At 44.8% G+C, this 16862-nt stretch overlaps 1 protein-coding gene across 1 annotated transcript in view; it reads left to right on the forward strand.

Moving 5' to 3' along the window:
• The first annotated feature begins 3407 nt into the window (after positions 1-3407).
• Positions 3408-16862, forward strand: part of npr3 (natriuretic peptide receptor 3) — a 41182-nt gene continuing 27727 nt past the window's right edge. The window contains exon 1 of the mRNA XM_080738316.1: positions 3408-4386. Within this exon, the coding sequence (XP_080594442.1) occupies positions 3678-4386 (709 nt within the window). The 5' untranslated portion in view covers positions 3408-3677. The remainder of the gene's footprint in view (positions 4387-16862) is intronic.

Consider the following 16862-nt stretch of genomic DNA (forward strand, 5'->3'; position numbering starts at 1 on the left):
TTTGTGGAGTTCAGTTTTGAAGCCTTGATTTCGGCAAATTGGATGTACTGTAGCCTACATGTAGGCTACACATTTCCGTATGCTACGTGAACACATCACATTGTGACTGTAAGTAAGCTATGTAGGTACATTGCGAAGAAAAGGCTTGAAATCAAAGTTCACAGTATATCATTGCGACCGTAGGTCGCATTTACTACCAAAACCTCCACCGGCTGTCCGTCAGTGAGTCAGTGAGTGAGTCACACTTTTGCCCTGCTCATATCTCCACAACCGTTGCCCCCATCCATGCCAAATGTTGCACACACACTCCTTACCTGCCAAACTACAACCTCCAAGGACCCCCAGAGCTCCAGGGACCTCCAGGTCCCTGGGGGACCCCCAGGTGTAAAGAAATGTCCCTCCGTGAGTGACACGTCACACTTTTGCCCTGCTCATATCTCCACAACCGTTGCCCCCATCCATGCCACATTTTGCACACACTCCTTACCTGGCAAACTACAACCTCCAAGGACCCCTGGAGCTCCAGGGACCTCCAGGTCCCTGGGGGACCCCCAGGTGTAAAAAATGACCACATGTGCAAAAATGACCAAATGACCACCCCAACGGGGCTGCTCACAGGGAATTCCTGGGGACCACCCACTCCTGGTGCTCCAGAACGGATGCAAAAGTGGTGGCGCCCCCAGTGGAGGACCCCCTCCACTGCAGCTCACATAAAATGCCGTAACTCGGGCTAGGAGCGTCCGGGAGAGCCGGGGCCGGTACCTATTCGTCCGCCAAGGCAATGCGGAGACCCCACCCCTCATTTCTCACATGGCCCCCTTCTAGCGCCACCTGCAGGCCGATTTTTAAAACACATTTTTGGACACTGCTCCTACAGTTTTTGCCCTAAAATCACGCAAATCGCTACACAGTATGTCTACACTCATCCCATCAACATGAATCTGTCCCATATAGCGCCACCTTCAGGCCGATTTTTAAAAAACACATTTTTGGACACTGCTCCTACAGATTTTGCCCTAAAATCACGGAAATCACTACACAGCATGTCTACACTCATGTCATCAACATGGATCAGGAAGATTTTGGAAAAAAACATTTTTGCCCTATTTGTGGAGATAAGCGACCATCTCCCGATTAGGGAGTCTTACTGGTACATTTATGATTATTTAAAGAAAAGGCTTGAAAATCAAAGTCCACAGTATATCATACTCCTTAAATATTTTTGCACCGCTCACTTCGCACGGGTGCGATTTTTTTCCCTCTACACAACCCACTTTGCAGAAAATAGCCGATCTACATGAAACTCTTGTAGAGCTTGTAGATCAGCTATTTTCTGCTAATGTTCCCCTCAGAATAGGGATGCTGGGGTAAAGAGTTTGAAGATGTAGATGGGTCTGTATAACTCTTGAGTGTACATTTGATTCCATTTGTGAGGATTTCACTGTGTAGATTTGGGGTCACAGAGATTTTTCTATCGGGTGTCTGAGGCCTAATGCACATCAAACAAGGGGTACTTTTTCAGTTTAAAAAAAACCTTCATTGTGTGTGTCCACCACTAGATGGCGCTCAGTAGCCTAACTGTCCTCCTAGTGCCCTGGTCTCCACAAAGCTAAGGATGTTTAGAATGTTTAAAATTAGGATACTCTTCTGTTACGACCAGCCACACTTCCTAAAGAATCGTAATACCTCACTCAGCTAAACCACCTCTATGACCTCATGCTTCAAATCACACCTGGTTGTGATACTATAGTGTTTTTTTTTTTGGCCATCTGGCCAGTGATATATATCGATGACATCAGGGATCTTCATATATGGACATAAAATTGATTCTGGGGAATACCAATATATGGACTTTTACATAGGTGATGTCACCTGTGGGTGACCAGGGGTGAGATGCCGTGGGCTCGGTTGGGCTCGGCGAGCCCAGACTTATTTAGCTGCAAGCACGCGCACGTCACAAATTTAGAGGGGCACCACTTCTAAAATCCATATCACACCACTGGTACTGACACAGACAGACAGACAGACGGAGACCTTCGGTCGCAATTATTTTTCCTATATCTGGAAGAAGTTCAGACTAAATGTTAACTATATTTGTTTAAAATGGTCTACACTGGTTACTCCAAGGTGTGATAAACTTGGAATAAATGTGTTGTTATGTGTTATGTGTTATGTGTGTGTTGTAGGCCAGTGGTTCTCAAGCTGTGGGTCGGGACCCCATGGGGGGTCCCCAAATTATTTTGGGGGGTCCCCAGATGATTAGCTTTATGTGCAACATTGTTTTTCACTCAACAGTAAACAGACGAAAGTGTATAGCACATTTAAGGACTTTTCCTCTGACATGACAAATTAAACATTGGCCAAATCAGAACTACAAGCTGACAAGGAATCACAAAGAGTTTTGAGCTTGTAGATCATGGAGAGATTTTGTGTAGAGGGGGAAAAAAGGCCATGGGAGTCTCCAAATCAACTATGTAAATAGCAGTATGATTGATGTCTGTCCCTGCCACTAGATGGCGCTCAGTAAATGCCCTAATAGTGTTCTGTAGTGCACAATGCTCCTGTATGGAGGCAAAGACACATCCAATGTGAATGACATGGTATTATCACTATCACCTGAAGCAGTGGTTCTCAACACAAACGGGTGGTTCTCAAACATTCTGGTGTCAAGGACCTCTGAATTCATGCATTATAGCCGCAGACCCCCAACTGAGATATTATTTTGTGCCAGGGTCCCAGGGACCCCCATACAAGATTATGTCTTGTTAAAATGTTTTTTTAATAGATGATAGAAAGTAGTATTATAATTTTGATGATATTAACACTTTTTTATTGACCCCCTGAAACTGACAACCATTGATCTTAGGGTATGATTTGAAGCATACCAAAGTTTAGATGAGATGTGGCTTGGTTTTCAGGTCTTGGGTTCAAACCCAAGTGCCTTTCTGTGTGGAGTTTACATGAGGGTCTCACCAGGGACATTCCCTTGAGCAAGACTCAAGTATAGTCTTAGAGCCAGAGAAAATGCAAAGGATGCGAAAATAGCCAGCTCTAAAAAGAGAGACTATCTCAAATATGGGGGTTTGTGGCCTAATGCACATAAACTGTCATTTTAGAAATGTTGAGAATCACTGGTCCAAACCGGTGTGTGTGCTTGTTGTGTGTGACTGTGTGTACATGCGCGTGCGCGAGTGCGTGCACGCGTCTCTTTAAGAAGGAGGCGGGACAAGGCTTGGTGTGACGTGTTGAATATTAATGAGCAGGGTGCTTTAAAAAGCCAGGCCAGCGCGCACATCGTGTGGTGGCTGGCTGGACAGTTACCACGCTACAGCTGACTGGCCCGTTACTGCTGCGCTGAGCTGAGGGATACCCAAAACTACCCCAACACATTAGACAGGCTATAGGGCTGCACACTGAACTATACTTGAACGTCATTCAAATACATTTATTTGACATTTCGGAATTCAAGTTCCAGGGGGCTTTTTTTTCCTCTCTTTCTTTATTTTTATTTTTATTTTTGTACCTGTGTGTGGAGGCAAATTGTTGAGGAGAGCAAAAGAAACAAGTTGAGCAGCCTTTATTTGAGCTGGTTGCATCTCTACCAACCTAACAAGTATAAAACCAGACATTTCATCTCAGTGTTGGGGAGAGGAGAAGTGCCACCACTTGTTGTCACCATGCTGTCATCATCATGGTTCTTGTCGCTTCTCCTGCCGCTGCTCTGCCTCTGCAGCGGCAGCAGCAGCAGCAGCATCTCCAGCCCGGAGGAGGAGGAGGACACCACCACCACCATCGACGTGCTGGTCATCCTCCCCAAGAACAACTCCTACATGTTCAGCTACCCGCGCGTCGCGCCCGCCATCGAGTACGCCCGGCGGCGGCTGGCGGCGCAGGGACCGGGCGGCCCGGGCGCAGGGTTCACCTTCAACGTGCACTACGAGGACTCGGACTGCGGCAACGACGCGCTCTTCGCCCTGGTGGACCGCGCGCGCTGCCAGGCCAAGCCGGACCTCATCCTGGGGCCCGTGTGCGAGTACGCGGCGGCCGGCGTGGCGCGCCTCGCCTCGCACTGGGACATCCCGGTGGCGAGCGCCGGCGCGCTCGCCTCGGGTTTCGGCGACAAGCGGCGCGAATACTCGCACCTGACGCGCGTCGCGCCCTCCTACATGAAGATGGCGGGCGCCTTCGCCGCGATGTTCGCGCGCTTCGCGTGGAAGAGCGCGCTGCTGGTGTACGAGGACGACCGCGAGGAGAGGAACTGCCACTTCGCCGTGGAGGGCGTCTACCTGCTGCTGGCGGACCACCACATGAAGAACTACGCCATCCACTCCAGAGACGAGCGGCTGGACACGGACGATGTGCTGCAACAAGTCTACGACACGGACGGTGGGTGTGTGTGTGAGAGAGAGAGAGAGAGAGAGAGAGAGAGAGAGAGAGAGAGAGAGAGAGAGAGAGAGAGAGAGAGAGAGAGAGAGAGAGAGAGAGAGAGAGAGAGAGAGAGAGAGAGAGATGGTTTCATTTCAAGGACCCCCAAATTGACTATAGGCTATAAGGACCTCCATTTAATGGTATCATCTCAGAGACCCCAATTTACCGGTATATTGTAAAATGTTAATTTAACTCTGAGAGTGTGCAAATGAATCCAAATAGACCCGGTGAGGTCCATTTGGTTCCATGTGTAGGCTACACTGTCTGAGTTACACAAGAGAAAGAAAGCTGATGGTTCTCAAACCTTTTGATGTCAAGGACCCCCAAATGGACCCTTATATTAGCCTGCAGACCCCCATTTGCAAAGATATGTCATGCTGGGACCCTCAGTCCCTCATAACAGAAGATGTTTAAGGCTCCAGCAGTGATTCAACCATTTTAATTTCAAGGACCCCCAGTTTGACATTCATTAGGCCAGTGCATGGTTCTCAAACTTTTACTTGTCACGGTCTCCCCTTACCTCTGACAGAATACAAATGGAACCAAATGGACCTGCCAGGTCCATTTGACAGAGTTGTACCTCAATTTATATAGTAAAATCAATGTTAATTTAACTCTGAGAGTGTAGCCTACAAATGGAACCAAATGGACCCGTTTGGGTCCATGAGTTACATAGCTGGGTCTATTTGGTTCCTAACTATCATCTAGCTGGGTACCCCCTGGACCCCTGAGAGTCCCCAGACCCCACTTTGAGAAGCAGGGACCCCCTCCCCCCACTACATATATTGTATAAAGTTGTGTTGCAGATTTTAAACCTTTTCATAGATCTCACAGATAGCTGTATGGACTTGTTTGACACACATTATCTTTTAATATATTGTATTTGTGCTGATGTGTATTTTCAGACCTTTTAAAACCCCGATATTAGTCAACTTGACAGTTGTCTCTGTACTCGGTCTGCTCTGTTTTCCATGGACTCTTCAGGGGTAAAAAAGTCGATCTACAACCTCACAATGCCTCACATAGAGCTGCGAGGCGTTGTGAGCTTGTAGATCGGCTATTTCCGGCTAATGTTCCCCCATCACACAAAGATTCGGTGGACCCCCTGTAGTAACTCTGAGGACCCCCAAGGGGTCCCAGACCCCCTGTTGAAGACCCCCATTAAGACCTGAGGCAGTAGTTCTCACACTTTCAAGATCTGTCATAAAATGTTCAAAGATAGCGCTGGTGAGCTTGTAGATCTGTTATTTCTGAATAGCCAACACTGAAACCTATGACTCTGATGCTTTCTCAGTTGTAATGGCAGTTTGTTCATCACTTGTTAATCAACTAATTAATCAACTTTAAAAAAAAATCTGAAATATCAGATGTCAACTTGTAGATCTGCACTAAAACGACACAGATGCTTTCCTGGTTCCAATGGCAGTTAACCACTTGAACCCCGGCATCCATCCATGTTCTTCTACCAGCTCATAACTCATGTAAGGCATTGTAGATCGGCTCATTTTGGGTAGAGATTTGGTGGAGACAAAAAAAAAAGAGATCAAAGTACAGAGCTCAGGTCCAGCTGGCCAAATCTTGAGGATTAAGTGGTTAATGCTGCATATGTGACTGACCTGAAAATAGCAGATCTACAAGCTCTACATTGCTAGCTTGTAGATCTGCTATTGTCGGCCTGTGCCCAAGTAGTTAAAAATGTTGATTAGGCCAGACTTTGATTAAATCACTGTTTGTTAAACTTTGACATCGGCCAATGCCTCATGATAAAGTAGAAATGCAATTGGCTGAATGAACAGTGGCCGTCAATCAAGCAATCAATCAATCAATATCAGGCACGTGCACACATAGACCTCAAAGGGGGCTTGAGCCCCTGCCCTTTCCGTGCCCATCCGTCTGTAAAAAAGTGCCCTCTCCAGACCATGAATGCAGTTTTTACTATGGTGAAAGACATGCAAATGTGCCCTCTTTCCATGCCATACCTGAAGGCAGCATTCAAGAGATTTGCCTTTGCCAAACTCTCCCTCTCTGCCTTTTCTATGTAGTAATCCATACCATACACCACATCTCCAGTATTGACTTGATCATGTTCTTGACTTGTTAAGTTCAGTGTGGTATCAAGCACTGAAAATAGCCGACCTCCAAGCTCGTTGTGAGCTTGGAGGTCGATATTTTCACCAAAAGGCCCTTTTAGAAATGTCAGCCCCTGCCTCTCTAACATTCTCTGCACGTCCCTGCAATCAATCAATCAATCAACCAACCAATCAATCAATCAGTCATTGTATGGATGGATGGATGAATGGTAACCGTGTGCCACTGTGCCTACTGTAACCCGCAGGTACTATTCTGCAATGCAACCACCTCGATCACCAGTCATTTCAAGCATGAGAAGAATCCCAGTGGGTTACACAGCTGTAAAGCCTTTATACTCTAGTAACAGCTACTGCTGTGTCGCTCGCCGCTACGAGCTGATCTACAAGCTTATCTACAATGTCCCCTGCAACGCTTGTAGATCTGTTCTTGTCGGCGAGCAGCCGATGAGTAAATTAACCGGGCTTTAATTCCCAGTTTTCAGCCTGTTGCTCATGAATAGAAATCATGGCCGAGTTCTGTCAGTTTGTTGTTGGTTTGTGCAGAGTAGGTGCCTTGTCTGTTGCCATAGCTACTTAAAATCCCATACCAAGCGTAAGCACGCACGCGCGCACACACACACACACACACACACACACACACACACACACACACACACACACACACACACGTTATTGTCACTACACTTGTGAGGACATTTTTGGACAGCGATTTTATGGAGGCTCTTTATCATAATAATACATTTTGACATTTTTAACCATAAGACTAAAGCCGAAAACTAGAAAGATTTGAACAATTAGAAATTGCAAGTGTGGTTGCCATGACGCGAGTGACAGATGAATCTCGACTTACCATTTGAAAATTGCAGGGGCAACCACACTAAATAGCAGATCTACAAGCTCATCTACAGTATAAGCTCTCAACGTGTTGCAGCGCGACACGTTCACAGCTTATAATAGATCAGCTATTCTTCGGTGCGTGCATGTTCTAAACCCCAAACTGAATCTTTTCCTAATCTCTAATAATCTTTATTTTAAACCATAAATATTCTACTATGTACTAGCCGTCATTTGGCCCACACAAGGACACGCGCACGCACACACGCACACACACACACACACACACACACACACACACACACACACACACACACACACACACACACACACACACACACACACACACACACACACACACACACACACACACACACACACACACACACACACACACACACACACACACACACACCTCCTGCTATTCAGACCTCGTGCTCTCCTGATGGCCGGTGCTATTCGTGTAGCGCTGCGATGCTTGGCCCCGGAGTGTGGACCCCTCATTCTGGGGGCCCCGGTCCTGGCTAATCCATCTGGGTCCCGCTGTTTGCCTTGGCAGTGGCCGTGTGTCAACAGATCTGTCCCTCGGCACGCACGCATGCATGCACACACACACGCACACTCACACACACCCCATCCAATCCCTCGCTCCGTTTTGCTCTCGTATCGCTACGGCCACTGACTTCCATGCCAGCGTCTGACAAAACTCTCCTAAGTGTCACTTAAGCTTCTACTGCTTTGAAACCTCTATAACTCGTGAAAAAAAGAAGAAAGAAAGAAAGCTTGGTGTTCTCTTTTTGTCTTTTCTTTTCTTCTTCCTCTTTTATGATTATATTTGAGAAGCAACTTACCAAGCCCCCACCACCTCTCCATCACTAATACATATCGATAACAAGCTATTCTATCCCTATATCTATAACATAGGCATGCTGTAGGGTCCAAGTGGCTCATTTCTAACCACGACTCATTGATGTTAGCTGGTAGATGTGTTCTTGTGCGCATCCATTCATTCACAAGGGCGTAGAGCAGTGTATTTTGGAGCGAGGCATTGGGAGCTAGTAGATCGTCTATTTTTTGGCTACAGTTTTCAGAATATGGACATTGGGGTTCAAGATGTTAATATAAAAAGGATTGGCAGATTTGGAGGACGCCCTGTAGTAACTCTTGAGGACCCCCTACGGGTCCCGGGCCCCCTGTTGAAGACCCCTGGCGTAGAGGATAAGTGGATGTGGGCTCAAGCATACTGTACAGCACTTCACAACTGATCTGTGGATGGCAACAGGCTGTGGATGGGAACCCAAGTGGGTTGTTCCTTGGCATCGACAATAAGGGCTGGGAAATGCGAGAGAGACAGAGAGAGAGAGAGAAGCGAGAGAGAGAGAGAGAGAGAGAGAGAGAGTAGACTACACCCCTCCATATGTTGCATTGGCCAGACCCTTTTGCCATTACGGTATTGGCCGATAACGGCCATCAGTGTAACAGAGAATGAGATGACATTCACCCATCATGCCAGTGGCTTTGTATCTGTTGCTTCATAAATCTATGATTGAATTTGTGCTCATTAAATGATTATATTTTTTACAATGTATTTATTTAAAACAAATGATAAGGCATGAAAGGGCGAGGAGTGGAAAAAACTATAATAAAAAAAAAAGAAAACACACTGCTATCGGCACTGAATATCAGCCAAATTGTTATGTGAAACATCGGTATTGGCCCAGAATTTCCCAACAAGACATTCTCATGGACCCGTGTGTACATAATAACCATAAACATATTATATTATATATACTTACTGTTTGGATGCTTCTATTGTAGATACATTTAAATGCTGAAGCTATGGGGGCATAAGAATCTTAATAAAAATGACGCTTGTTCGATCGGATAGGTGGAGAGTTTTATTCACAACATGACTGATCATTCTTGAAACTCATATTTTTTTCTTGAAGCCCTTAACCAGCATTAGACCTTACATGAAACAGACACCAGCCTGCATGCCAGGTCGTAATGATTTTCTGGGAATTCACTTCATATTTTGGATTGAGTGCTTTTGTATTGGATGCAGCCTCCATACTGAAATGTCTGGCATGAATTCCAAGGACTTGGGGAGGGAGAGAGAGAGAGAGAGAGAGAGAGAGAGAGAGAGAGAGAGAGAGAGAGAGAGATATCCTTGCTGGTTACGCTGACCCAAACCTGTTCTGGCATTTCTTTTGGCATTTTACTCCGGTCAATGAAGTGTATAGGGTTTAAGTGGTAAAAAAAATGGCAGTTAAATTATGCTTAATTCGTGCTTTGTCGTACAAGTGGCTATTTGCGGTGCACGGCTGTCACTGGCGCACTACAAAGTATAACAACACGCCAGACTGCTCCACTGTCCAATGTTGCATAAGATAGTTCTAATGTCTGATCCTCTAGGATGTTTTTGTTGCTGTCTTGTTTATTCTATTCACTTTGAAGCATACTTGTTCTCATAGCACTCTTGGCAACCGACCTTGCTTGATGTCCATGGCACTTTTTCCACATTTGACATCTGTATTCAAAACCCAGTGGGGGTGAGTGGTGCCTTAAAGGACAACTTTATTTTTTTTACAAACAAGGGTTCATATTTTAGATTGTAATAGAGAAATGAAAAGATGAAAAATGTTTTCATTTACTGCTTTCTATTTTTTTTAGCGATTTTAGTATTTTGATTTCAGTGGTGGGGGCATGCGTACAAGTGGCTAAATATGTATTTTTAGACACAATAAGCCAGCAGTTTCTTTGAGACTATTTACACCAGCCCCCATACTGTAAGTCACATCTGACCATGAAAGATTGCAGTGAAGCCCCAACCATAATCAGAAGCCCCAACCTGGGGGCATGCATACAAATCAAAATCGTTAAAATCACTAAAACAATAGAAAGAGGTAAATGAAAACATTTTAACACTCATCTTTTCTTTTCTCTAATGACTATCTAAAATATGAACCCAAGTTGTAAAAAACTAAACTCCTTTAAGGCTGATTCATACTCTAGAGAAGGGTGAAGAGAAATCCACCGCGGTGTAGTTTTCTAAAGTCAGAAAACTACAACATTGCGTCATTTATTCGCATCGCGTTTTGCAGCCCCGGTCAGGACCGGATCCTTTGCGATTCTCCCGGAGAGGACGCGTTTCCGGGATTCTCCCACCAGTTCCGGGAGACTTGGGATGCCTGCTTTACTTTCCGACCGACATCACCCCATCACTGGGGTTGGGAGTGAAATCGTTTTTTTTTTTTTTGCCTCTGCGTGCAAGCTCACAGGCAGCATGCCCCGCTGGCACGCGTTGTGAGTTTGTAGATCGTCCGCTTTTTTTCCCCGGTATGTGTGATGACGCCCGCGCGACATTCCCCTTGGCGTCCGCGCAGGGAAAACATGCCCATTACATTGGGTGTCTGACTTGTCTGGCAAAAAAGGCAAACTTGAGCAATTCACCCTCTAATGGTTCAACAGTTCGCAGTTCCACTTAGGTTTTACATTCAGGAGGGGCTCGTATTGCTTGCTGCAGCAGCACTAGCTGGCTTTGCACTTTTTTTCTTCTTTTTTTTTTGCAATCCAGTCCTCTTGACTTGACGGCACAGAGTTGTTTGTGACCCCCAGGCAGGGAAAGTACACCTCATTGTAGCAGGGATAGAGAGTGGTTTGCATGTGGAGGCTGAACCGCCGCATGCAGCAGCAGCTCATCAGTACTGGTACCTATTGTTGCTGTCAGGCAGAAACCTTTTATCTCCACATTTGAACTTTTTTATGATTTTTCGTAAATTAACGGCCTACTTCACTTGATCATACTACATGCGTCCAGGGACATGCTGGGCCCCTGATTCAGCCCGGGAAAAAGAGTTGGAGAGGCCCTCATTGCGCGCTATAGAGAGATCTCTCTCTATAGCGCTGCTGCTACTCAAAGATTTGCCATTTCAGATCATGACAAGTGACAAGCCAGTGGGCCAATTACATGAGTTATATTTTGTCGTTGTCGGGTGGAAACCTTGTATGTCCAAAACCGTTTGTTTTGTATTTATCATTTGAAAAATGATTTAAACTAGTGAAAACAGCCGATCTACAAGCACACAACGCCTCGCACCGCGCTATAGAGAGATCTCTCTCTATAGCGCTGCTGCTACTCAAAGATTTGCCATTTCAGATCATGACAAGTGACAAGCCAGTGGGCCAATTACATGAGTTATATTTTGTCGTTGTCGGGTGGAAACCTTGTATGTCCAAAACCGTTTGTTTTGTATTTATCATTTGAAAAATGATTTAAACTAGTGAAAACAGCCGATCTACAAGCACACAACGCCTCGCACCGCGAGGCGTTGTGTGCTTGTAGATCTGCTGTTTCCACTACTTTTGTGCGACGACCTTGTATGATGAAGCAGCGCTTTGCTTTGCTTTTCCTAATGGCCAGCCTGGACCAGCAGGGAATGAACCGGCCGTTCGGGAGTTGTCCCGCTTTTCCCAATGGCCAGCACGTCCCTGCATGCGTCACTCAAAAGCATCAAAAGTAGCAAATGTGCAAGCTTGAAACGCGGTGCAAAGCGACGCGTTTTGAGCTTGCAGATCTGATACGTTCGGCGGTCGTTAGCGCTGTCGCCTCACAGCTCGAAAATCCTGGGTTCAATTCCCGCCGGGGACGCAGTGGGCGCTGGGGGGCGTGTTCTCTCCTCCGCGTCATCAGTGCCCATACCCTAGGTGGTGTTGGCGAAAGGGCTTTTCTGTGTGGAGGTTGCATGTTCTCCCCGTGTCCCCTAGGGTAGATACCCTCACAAAAAACATGCAGTAATCCTGGTCTCGATACTGCCTCCCCCTGGCCAGCCGAGGCGCCTGATGGAGGGGAAAGGAACTCGTTGGAATAACGTGTTCTACTAATGCTCTACGTCCAGCCGGGGAAACTACCCCCGTCAGGTGAAAAGAAGCGGCTTGGACTCCTCATGCATAGAAGGAAGCATGAGGTCAGCCCGTTGTCTCCCCAGGTTGGCAGAGGGAGTGTAGCCCAGGATCACATCAGATAATTGACACCGGATGAAAAATGTCTTACAAAATCGTGGGATAAAAATATTAGGATGAAAAAATTAACAGTTTCAGACATGTGAGGTTTCTGCCAGACAGAGGCGATGTGCTCGTCGAGCTGCTACACGCGGCACTCATAACACTTCCTGTTTATATTAACATATATTATAGACATGGTTCTTGCACAAATTAGCATAATGAATCGCGTTTAAACCGCCGCTGTCGGGACGGAACCTCTTATCTCCTTATTTTTCGATAAATCAAAATCATCGAGTCGAAAAAGCAGCTGATCAACAAGCTTGTGGATCAATAATGGCTGCATTGGAACACAATTGTTGTTTTTTTTACACTTCCTGAAAAGCATTGGCACATGTTTTACCTGAGTAAAAAAACAGTATCAATACCAACATGTACAAGCTCACAGCTTATAGAGTATGTAAGTATGTAGGGCTGAAGTGGTTAGTCTATGTTTTGTGATAATAATCTAAATCTACAAAGTAAATAGTAACTAACAATTTCAAATAACTGTAGTGGAGTAAAAAAAAGTACAATATTTGCCTCTGGGATGTAGTGGAGTAGAAGTAAAAGTACAGAAAATCGGAAATACTCCAGTAAAGTAAAAAAAGAAAAAAAAAACTTGAGTACTTGAGTAGATGTACTTAATCACTTTCCACCACTGCTGAAAAGTAACACGTTTGGACATACCAGGTTTTCCGTGCGACAGCCCATATTATACATGCTAAATAGTGCAGCGCCACAAAGTGCATGGCGTGGAAATTAGTATTCCAAGCATGCCAGGTACTTCATTGTGAAGCTTTTGAAGGGTTCTCCGTGAAGGTTGCACGGAGTCTGACTGACGCACAATCGAGCTGCTCCGGGGCCTAGGAGCGGCCAAGTCAATGTTTGCTTGGTTCAGCATATATTTGATTGGGCCCTGGCAATAAAGAGAAGTGTCATTTAAGTCCAAGCGACACAATGGTCTTTCAGATAGCTTTACCTTGCTTCACCCGACGATAAGCATGCAGAGATCTGTGGATAGGCCTGTCACGATTATTACATAATCGTCTATTCGCAATCATTTGACATAATCACAATTATTTTGTCATAATCGTCATAATCGTTTCCATGTTGAACATTTTTCATATATTTTCAGACTTTTTCAAAAATAGTGGAAATAGCAGATCTACAAGCCAACAACATGTCGCAATGCGATGCTTTGTGAGCTTGTAGATTGGCTATTTCCAATATCATTGTTCTTTTTTAAGTATAAAGTTGTCAAATCAGTAATTTCTTTGTATATTTAGGTTATGTGTCATATGTGCCACGTGCAATTCCAACATGTGCAACTTCAAACAGAAATGTAATTGTCAACAACGTCAATCGTAAATATTTGAGTGACAATTAATCGTCAGGTAAAATGTCATTATCGTGACAGCCCTATCTGTGGATCATCTGGGTAAAATAACTGATCCTTCTGCTTCTCTTTATACCATAACATTTTCGTTTTCTAACTTCATGCTTGCTCCGTTGCTTCGTTGGAACCAAAAGGGGCATTTCGTAACAGCCTTGCGTTTACTATTGTCTTTCTTTCAACCCACCTCACTCACAGGTGGCTTAGTTGGCAGTAAGGTTAGATCAATTATTGCTGGATAGTGTCCAGCAGAATGATCATTCTGTCATTTACATGCATGCACGCACGCACACACACACACATTTTGTGTAGTGCGTTTGTTTGTAGTTTGTCTGTAGTATTGTGTAGTATTCTTCAGAGTTGAAGACGAGCCCCTTGCATAACGTATTTACAGGTAGTAGTGCGGTATGCTATGTATTCCTGTAGGAATTTTTTGCCAAAATTGATTTTTTTGCTGTTTTGGCTTCTATAGGGACCAAACTATCAGAAAATGACGGGGGTCAAATTTTCAGACCCCTCCCTCATTTCCTGGGGGCGGGTCACTTCGGTTTTGACCCTTTTCGGCCTTGTTTTTCCCAATTTCCCATAGGATTTTTTTGCCCAAATGGCTTTTTTTGCTGTTTTGGCTTCTATAGGGACCAAACTATCAGAAAATGACGGGGGTCAAATTTTCAGACCCCTCCCTCATTTCCTTGGGGGCGGGTCACTTCAGTTTTGGCCCTATTCGGCCTTGTTTTCCCAATTTCCCAAAGGATTCTTTTGCCAAATAGATTTCTTTTGCTGTTTTGGCTTCTATAGGGACCAAACTATCAGAACATGATGGGGGTTAAATTTTCAGACCCCTCCCTCATTTCCTGGAAGAGGGTCACTTCAGTTTTGGCCCTATTCAGCTATGTTTTCCCAATTTCCCAGAGGAGTTTTCTGCAAACAAATGATTTGTTTGCTGTTTTGGCTTCTATAGGGACCAAACTATCGGAAAATAATGGGGGTCAAATTTTCAGACCCCTCCCTCATTTCCTGGGGGCGGGTCACTTCAGTTTTGGCCCTATTCGGCTATGTTTTCACAATCTCCCATAGGATTGTTTTGCTAAAATATATTTGATCTTTTGTTGTTTTGGCTTCTATAGGGACCAAACTATCACAAAATGACAGGGTTCCAATTTTCAGACCCCTCCCTCATATCCTGGGGGGAGTACTTTACGGTACTTTATACACAACTTCACAGTATATTCTGAGGATATTCAATAGTTTAGGTAGGAACAGTTCAAGTGAGGAGGATGGGGTAGCATTTATACTTCTAACCTGTTATTATTCTAGTCAAATACAGGATCTATTCACGATCACTGTTATCTATGTCCTCCCTTTAAGGCTCATTCCCACTGGGCCAGATAAAAAGATACAAAAATATCTTTCTCCATTCAAGTGGATGGTAAGATACAGATAAAAGAAAATATCTGTCACAGATATTTTTTTATCTGTGTCTTACCATCCACTTGAATGGAGAAAGATGTTTATTTATCTGTTAATCTGGCCCAGTGAGAATGGGCCTTTATACTGTTGGCAAAGTCTCCAGTCCAGTGCCATAGCACTTGCAGAGACTGACTGTCCCTTGCAACCTGCTTTGCACCCACATGTGATGAGCTCAAGTATTGCCTTTGGAGCAGGGAGGGCAAGACACCTGACTGGAACATACCCTCCACTCTCTGAATTCCACCAATTCTCTTCAATTGGTGGAAGCTCAGGGCAATTGGAGATTGGTGTCAGCAGCCTCTTCAATGTGTGCACCTCCTCAAAATCATGTCCCTTGATGAAGGTATCATATATGACAACGAGCTTGAAAGAACTGTCCCTTGAGAAATACTCAAGCAGTCCCTGGCCCTAACACATGTCAACTTCTCCTTGGTTGATCACACAGTCAGGAGTTCCTTGATGGACATAGTGAGCTTCATCTCTGGATGAAGACTTTGTGTTTTTCGACTGATCCATATACCTAATATTACCTATCAAAGACAACTTGACCCTCAACATAGCCAGCCATCATCGTTATGATGCGTTTGTTGAATGCATCCTGAAGATCTGACAGCTTTTTGTCTTTTTCATGTTCTGAAGCAAACCCATGGCATCAACAATAAGAACTTTGATAGAATAATCGTCCTCCGTCAGATCATGCTATGGGACACATGGAAGATCTTCCTACAGGGGCTCTGCCCTGGCATCTTCAATTGCATGCAAAATGTGAACCCCCTCATTTTCTGACAGTTTGGTCCCTAAAGAAGCCAAAACAGAAAAGAAGAAAAAAAAATCTATGGGAATATAGAGCCGAATAGGGCCAAAACTGAAACCCCCCCTCCCCGCCTCAGGAAATGGGGGAGGGGTATGAAAATTTGAACCCTGTCATTTTCTGATAGTTTGGTCCCCATAGAAGCCTAAACAGCAAACAAAACAATTTTAGCAAAAAAATCCTATGGGAAATTGGAATGCATAGCTGAATAGGGCCAAAACTGTGACCCGCCCCCAGGAAATGAGGGCGGGGTCTGAAAATTTCAACCCCGTTATTTTCTGATAGTTTGTTCCCTATGGAAGCCAAAACAGCAAACAAAACAATTTTTGCAAAAAAGTCCTATGGGAAATTGGGAATGCATAGCTGAATAGGGCCAAAACTGAAGTGACCCGGCCCCAGGAAATGAGGGAGGGGTCTGAAAATGTGACCCCCGTAATTTTCTGATAGTTTGGTCCCTATAGAAGCCAAAACAGCAAACAAATCAATTTTTAGCAAAAAATACTATGGGAAATTGGGAATACATAGCCGAATAGGGCCAAAACTGAAGTGACCCGCCCCCAGGAAATGAGGGAGGGGTCGGAAAATTTGACCCCCGTCATTTTCTGATAGTTTGGACCCTATAGAACCAAAATCTGCAGAAAAATCAATTTTGGCACAAAAATCCTACAGGAGCTGTATTTTGGACATAGCATACCACACTATAGTTCTCTTGCACAGCATTGCCATGCATTGGAAGTCTATTCAACCAGGCCTTCCCATATATACTGTAGGTAGGGCACGGCGGAATTGTTCG

The sequence above is a fragment of the Nannobrachium achirus genome (genome assembly GCF_963921795.1).
Source record: "Nannobrachium achirus genome assembly, chromosome: 12".
NCBI classification, from domain to species: Eukaryota; Metazoa; Chordata; class Actinopteri; order Myctophiformes; family Myctophidae; genus Nannobrachium; species Nannobrachium achirus.